The sequence below is a fragment of the Centrocercus urophasianus genome, unplaced genomic scaffold (genome assembly GCF_019232065.1).
Source record: "Centrocercus urophasianus isolate 14NV4802_14NV808 unplaced genomic scaffold, USGS_Curo_1.0 seq_11, whole genome shotgun sequence".
NCBI lineage: Eukaryota > Metazoa > Chordata > Aves > Galliformes > Phasianidae > Centrocercus > Centrocercus urophasianus.
The window spans coordinates 48,713,025-48,720,618 of NW_024884253.1; the positions used below are offsets into that span (position 1 = coordinate 48,713,025).

The window sequence follows — 7,594 nt, forward strand, 5'->3', positions numbered from 1 at the left end:
TGCACATTTTAAGTAATGATGAACGAAAGTAAGCTTTGTGCACAAACCTCAGAATGAACTAAAGCCTAATTTATTTCACTCTTTCTCACTATGTACATATTTTGTTTTTTGTTTGAAATACTGAGAACATACAATTCCTTATTAGAAAGTACATGCTTTACTCTTACAGATTCAACTCAGCTTTGCCTTCCAGGCATCGCTGAAAACTCTTGATTTCCTCCTGCATCTTTTAAATGTCTCAGCAGATCTCAAATACAAATAAATGGATGCCATCCCACACCACCACAAATTGCTGCTGGCAAAATACAACCAGCGTCAGTACCTGAGTTTGATGCATGGAGAGATTTACGTCAATGCTGTTTAGTAAAATCTCATTGACCATCAGCCTGGCAAAAATTTGCCCTTGTTTGTGAATTCTCAATATCTTCCGCCTCATTTTTTGAGTTCCAAGCCTCAGAGCTAAGCTTTGCTCTTCGTTGCAACTCTTACCCAGTTGTTATGACTGCTGTCTGGATGCACAGGTGCATTGAAAAGGAAGGTGGTGGGCAGTCACACCAAGATAGGCTTATCTTTTCCTATGTGAGTTGGTGCTTTACAATATGTTCTTAATGAAGTGTGGGTTCACTGCTGCAAACAATACCACGATTGCCTTTAGACTTTGGACATACCTTGGGTTACTTCTGTATTATCCTGGCCACATAAATCATACTTTACAAAAAATTGCACATAGCACATGATGATCGAGGAGGAGGCAGGCTGTGCTTGGGGCAGACCCAATGTCAGTGCTGCCCTTGCCACCCTCCTAAGATCCCTGCACAGCTTCTCCATCACCTGTTTGCTTCTGGCCAAGACAAGTGACCTCACCACAGGGCACCTTCTTTTTTTCTTCTTTTTCATGCAGTCATAGCATGGTATACTGATGACTTTTAAACTTACATGGAGCACCTCTTGTTGATTTTTTTCTTAATTTGAGCTTCGGGGTGCTTTAGTTACGCAATTAACTTTTATATTACTGCTGCAATGTGAAGTCTAGTTCATATGTATATTTATACATTCACATACGTATGTATGTATGCGTGTGAGTGTATATGCATACATAACAATAATAAGTGTATTTTATGACTTGCCCAGAGCTGCTTACAAATAAATTCATATCAAGCCTAGCCTAGAAGTCTCTTACCATGCTAATTCATCAAACCACCATCTTACTTGCATATCATGGGATTTACAAATATTACCATTAAAAAATGCAGAATAATTTTCCCTAACTAACAACATAGAAGCAGCATGAGTGTTCTTCTCCTCTGACTACCGAGGGCATAAATGACAGAGGTGACACACCTGTCCCAGTCAGAGGGACAGAATGGCTCAGACCCATTTCTGAAGACAGCGCTGCGGAAGGACCGTCCCCAAGGATCCACGTAGAGGGCGGAGCAGTGGCCGCACACTTGCTACTGAACGGCTCAGCATTGGAGGGGGAATGTTGCAGAGAAGGGGAGGTGATGCCAGGATTAAAGAGCTTTTGCTCTGTTTGAGTCTCTCACCCAGAGTCGCTGTTAAATAGGAACAGGAAAGAAGTCTGAGGCAAAGAGTTGTCATGAAACCTTCAGAGGCTTTGAGCAACATAAATATAAGTGGGTTTTATGCTTTTTAAAGATTTTCTAAGCAGAAATTCTCTCTCAAAATCAGACAAAAGAAAAAAAGACACAGCTTTATTCATATTTCATGGTAACATCATTTTTCCTATAGCCTTAATCAAGGTTGGCAAAGGATAATGGATGTCTTTCTCTGCTGAGTAGAAATGTTTGGATTGTTTTCCTTCTAGACTGTGCCAAGATTGTAAAGGATTGGTGTGTTCGCTTCCTTCCTTTCTGAATCTTTTTCTGCTGGTGGCTTATCTTTTACTTTTATTATTAGTTTCTCTCTGGTACAGGGGTAACATGATCTGAATGGGTGGTAACATCTGGAGACTTCTTTGCTGGCACGAAACCCTCTCTTTAAGAAAAAAAATATATTGATTAAAACAGTTCTTTCCAACCTACTTGCTTTCTTTTTCTTTTCTGTCTGTTCTGTCCAGAACCAAACTGTCTTATTAACTGCCCCCTGGGGACTCTAACCCTGCCTGCCTCACTGCTGTAAGTCCTTTCTACCTTGTTTCCACAGCTTTCTGAAAGTGGTCACTTTGAACAAGTGTGGTATTGAAAGGAAATAAATGACTCCAGCCACAGTGGTGCTCACCTGACATCTTCGTGTAGTCCTTTGTACAGAATGGTCTGGGGGTGCTCAGAATAGAAACCCAAACTGATACCTCCTGTGGTAGCATGAGCAGGGAATGTGCATGGTCATGGAGAAGTGACACGGGTCAGAATTTGTGTGGTTGGGTTTTTTGTTTTTTTTTTTTTTCTTTCCTTCTGAAGACCAGTTTACAGTATCCAAAAATGTTGGGGGGATATTCAGATTTTTAACATTTTTTTTTATCACTTTACACTTCTTTGTGGGGCTTCTGGCTGCTGTGTTCCCTTAGGCTGTATCTGTAGCAGCAGGTGGAGAGGGCTGGGGAGGGGGTCTCAAGCACCAGCCTGTGGCTGACAGTCACATTTCATCGTTAAGCTGCTTCCAGTTTTGGCCATTGCCAGCTGGCTGGCTGGACCATTCACTCAGCCTCAGAGCCAGAAAATTGCCTATTTTATGTATTTATTCATGTAGGCATAGCCACAGTGGCTGGCAGCCTGACCTAGGAAATAGCTAGAAACTAAAACTGAAACCTTCTTTCCAGGCTAAAAGAGGTGCTGCTTCTCCACCCACTCCTCAAGTAACCATCAAAGTAAATCACCCCTAGGATGTCAGATTTTTTAAACATGACTAGCTTTTGCAGCTGCACATGTTAAGGGAGGACACTTGGGATCTCAAAAACCACTCCTGGCAGTTTCCTTTAGATGGCTTGATTTCCTTAATACACTCTGAGAAAGTTAGCATTTGCCCTTGGGTTCTGCTTGGCATCCAACATGATACCTACAGCATTGGGCTGCCGCTCCCTCCTCTGCAAGATGGCAGTGTAGCATGGTGTTACGCTGGGCAAGTGCCTGGCACCAATGAGATAGGATGAGCCTAAACCTGCCATTCTGAACAAGCTGGCCTACATCTGTGGGTATGCTCCAACCTGGCCAATGCCAGGTTGGCTGGGGCTTTGTGCAGCCTGATCTAGTGGGAGGTGCCCCTGCCCATGCAGGGGGTTGGGACTGGGTGGTCCCTAAGGTCCCTTCCAACCCAAACCGTTCCGTACACAAAGACTCTTACTGGGTGACCAACTGGGTGGCAGCAGTGGAAATAAATATTGTTATACACTGCTGACTCTCATTTACTGCTGTGAAACCAGGATAAAGCAGCCAGAAGCAAGCAGCACTATGAAGATGCCATTTTAAGCTTCTTGTTAGAGGGAGTCAAAAGCAAAGCCCACAAATTACACAGCCTGGATTCATCATGTTGCATGGCTGGTAGGTACAGCTATGCACAAAGATTCCAAAAATGAGTGGCAGCTCTCAGACCCCAGGAGTGATGGGATAGGGTGAAGTAAGGACATGGAGTCAGATTTCTCCTTAGCACTGGTTTATGTTTCAGCGAGGGCCACGTCTGCACTTGCAGCACAGGGGTGGGGGGAGAGGATGTGCAGTGATGGTGCATGTGTAGGCCTGAAGCCATGGCCAAGCACCCACCCGGTGCTCCTGCTGCCCAGCACTGAGGGCTGACAGGCACGGCTCTGCCTGGGAATGGGCTGCAGCTGAGCTGGTCGCGTATTGCTCAAAGACACTGAGCTCTGGCCCTTCACAGGGCTTCCCTGGCCCAATCCTCTGAGGCACGCTCCACAGACTGCACACACCTGCACCGGCTCCATTTCCAGTACTACTGCTCCATGTCTTTGAAATCGGTCTCTGTCATGTAACATCCCAACCCAACCGAGACGTTCGATGGCATATCACCGTGTTTGTTCACTGCCCATCACATCATGTTACCTAACCCAATATTCTCCATTATCTTCTCTGTTTGAAACTCTGCACTGAGTCTGCTGCTTCCAACTGTGTTGTTTTACTCCTCCCTTGGCTTCCCTTTGGCTTACTGTGCCAGAGCTTGTCTTTTGCATTGTGTCACTCTTGATCTCTCTTCATTTACCACCAGCTTGTATTCTGTTGTATAGACTGATATTTATTTCACTCTCTTCAATGTATGCAGATCTATAGATTGACTTGTTTAGACTCCTCTGACTTGTTTTGATAAATGCAGAAGTATGCAGAGAAATTCAGAATTTTTACTTTACAAGCCAAGCTTGCTCCTACAGTCAGTCACCTTGATGCAGTGAGAACAGAGAGTCAGGCAAGAAACTTGGCTGTGCAGTTAGCAGAGTCCGTAAATACAAGAAGCAACTATCAACCTAGTGCCAGGGTTAAAAATGACAAGTGCATATGATTTCTAGTAGGACAGGTAGTCTGAACGGTGGAAAACTGGTGGAGAAATATAACTTCAGTTCTCCTCCATTTCTGTAAATGTCATCTTTAATGTACAGTAACACTGATTCCTGTAATTCAAGCAAAACCAGCTGGCAGTGAGGAGTGATGTTCCAGAAGTTGAAATCTAGAGGTAAGCCTCATCCTTAATCCAGCTGAGGGTGGTCACAGCTGGCCCTACAATCGTTATTCTTCTACTAAGAGGTCTTTCCTGCATGTGAGTCTGAAATCTGAGGCAGGCAGGAATCAGTAGTTGATTTTCACCTTACTTCCAAATGCCAGACCTGGCCTACACTTGGAGCAATGCAATGAGTATAATGCATTATCGTGATATTATCATGCAAATGTATTTTTCTAGCTCAAAAAGAATTAGTAAATGGAAGCTTGTCAGCTACTTCAGTTCATCCCAGACCTCTTTCTTTCATTCTCTCCTTATCTGATCCATAAATCACAGACATGTACACAAATATCGGAGCCCATACACAGAAAGATGTTCACCGCTTGTTTTTGTCCTGAGTCATGACAGATGCTTAGCTTTAGCTTGAATTCTACTTATTTTTTAATTATTTACACATCCAGGTGGCTTCTAATGCTGGTCACTAACCACTGTTTTGCTCTTTTGGCTGCCAAGGAACTGCCTTGTTCTGCACTAGCCCCATCCCTTGAACCCTGCTTCTCCCGGCCAGAGAGACCAGCGAACCGGCGCCCACCATCCCGATGGGCTTCACATTCCCCTACTGCCTCACAGTCACAGTCAACCGGAGACCTGACTTCCTCAAAGGAAAGTGGAGGCAAGGAGCCGCCAGCGGAGGCTGTGAGCCAGGGAGACCAGTCGGCGTGAGCGGCTGCAGGCACCGCGCCAGGGCTGGCCTCTGCAGGGGGCCTGACGGAGGAGTCCCGTAGTGGAGGTCGAAGAATGTTCTCAAAAGCAGCTGCTGAATGTCCGACCCGTGAAACCGAGGTGTTTCTAGAATGAAACAGTTAATGTGCCTGTAATAACTTAATTTTTTTTCATAGCTGAGAAAACTATTTTTGTCTCCATCTTTTCTACATACAGTATATTAACAAAAAAAAAAAAAAAAAAAAAGTAAAAATGATATAAAGTAAGATTTAAAATAAAATGTAAATTAAGTTTTAAGGGAATTTGAATACATGCTCACGCTCTCTCCAAATAATGACTGCCTTTCGGTTATATTTGCACTGTTATTTTTTCAGTTTCAGTTTGGGTTTTTTGGGTTGTGTTTGTTTTTGTTTTCGTCATGTGAAACTAGAGTCTTAAGTTAATTTTATTCTATTTTAATGTCAGTGTTATCAGTTTTTAAATGTAAGTTTCTTAAAGGTGCTTCAACTGTCTGAAGCAATACCTTTTAAGTAGTGAAGAAAGCCATTAAGCTAGTTCACTAGAATTGCATTAGCTGAAATGGAGGAGAATACAGGTATACACAAGAAGAAGTGTAAAAAAAGAATGCCTCAGAAAGTCGTATGGCGTTAGCTGTAAAATACACCTACGATACTTGACTTGCATGCCTCTGGGTCCTCGCACTTTAGTGCATGTACATACTGCTACTGTACTTCTGCCATCACATAAACGTGAGTCCATCTGTTCCACTGTAATATTGTCGTGAATTTACCTGTACTGTACTTTTATTGTTGATATTCTTGCATTGACTATACAAAAGGAGTTTTTAAATTATTGTTAGCAGTTCAACTGGCTATGTACAGTGTTTACTGAGAACTTCTTTCATTTTGGGAAAACCACTGAGAACTCTGGGCATACCAACTTGTAACTGGCCTTGTTTAGGAGTCTGTCGGAGACCATGTGAAGTGGAAATAAAACCCTCAGTATTTACAAGTTGGTTGAGTGCTTCATGGTGATTATTTCTGATGGTACTTCCCAAGTTCATTTTACTTAGGAGAAGCAGCTCCCAAACTCTGCCTTTATTCACAGGGGAAGAAAATGTGTCTTTATCCTGTTCCAGTCAGGATGACAGGTAATGGCTTCAAGTTGCACCAGATGAGGTTCAGGCTGGATATCAGGAAAAAATTCTTCTCAGAAAGAATGGCACAGACTGCTCAGGGAAGTGGTGGGGTTCCTGGAGGTGTTCAAGAACTGTGTGGATATGGCACTGAGGGCTGTTCCAACCTTAATGGTTCTATGACAGGAAATAAGCCATGGCAAAGCCAAATATCCTGTGCTCCAGAGATTCATGCGAGTACTGGATTGGGCCATGGGAAGGTCTCCACATTTCCTCACTGAACTCTGCACGATAGCTCGCTCACTGAGATAGCAGGACTTATCTCCTCAATCCCTTTTGAGGTGATATTGCTTGTTGCTTTCTGTCATTCATGTGAATGAGAAACAGCCACCTTAATGAGGTATCAAAAACCTCTGTCAAATCTTAGTGCAAATTTGTGTCATGTCCATATTGGGCTTGAATAAAACAGGTGGCTAGCACTGAGAGCTAAGTGCCCTCCTAAGAGGGGGAACCTTCCTGTCAGTTCTGCCTGGCACCATCTGTTTGGCCACGCACTTTCTCTGGGAGCCTCAGGTCTGCTCTGACTAGTTATCTCAGGGCTGAAGTGGCTCATTCCCGCTTGATTTCCCTTGCCAAGGCTTTCTGATGCTCGTTTACTTAAAAGCACCATCTGGGATCCCTAGAAGCCTTCCTCATTAGCTCTGCTGAGCGTTAAGTCCCTCTCATCCTGTCCTGCTGCTGGCTTTCTAGGAACTTTAATTCAGCTGTTGAATGGGAGCAAACCCCAACTCTTGGGTCAGCTCCCAAGCTCCACCTGCTCAAGGTCTTATTTCTGCCACAAGTTAGGTCTGTGGCCATTAAGTCAAAATTGAAATGGCCACCTCAGGGTTGTCATTATGAAATTGCTGCTTACTGGGACCCATAGTGACTGAAAAGTCCTATTGTCTGGTGCCCCCACCAAATGAAGCTGTGTCCAGTGCTGCTCATGGGTAGCAGTGCTTCTACTGTGTGCAAATTATCTTCACAGATATTGCAAACCCTTGCTGTTAACATTGTTCATTGGCCTCCCAAGAAGTCTGAATCCTTAAAATCATACACAGAGTCCACCTCACTTATTTT

At 43.7% G+C, this 7,594-nt stretch overlaps 1 protein-coding gene across 5 annotated transcripts in view; it reads left to right on the forward strand.

Moving 5' to 3' along the window:
* MTCL1 (microtubule crosslinking factor 1) overlaps positions 1-6,351 on the forward strand; it is a 49,325-nt gene extending 42,974 nt beyond the window's left edge. For all 5 annotated transcript variants that reach the window (XM_042835242.1, XM_042835234.1, XM_042835250.1 and 2 more), the window contains one exon: positions 5,131-6,351. In XM_042835242.1, coding sequence (XP_042691176.1) covers positions 5,131-5,340 — 210 coding nt within the window. In that variant the 3' untranslated portion in view covers positions 5,341-6,351. The remainder of the gene's footprint in view (positions 1-5,130) is intronic.
* Positions 6,352-7,594: the final 1,243 nt, after the last annotated feature.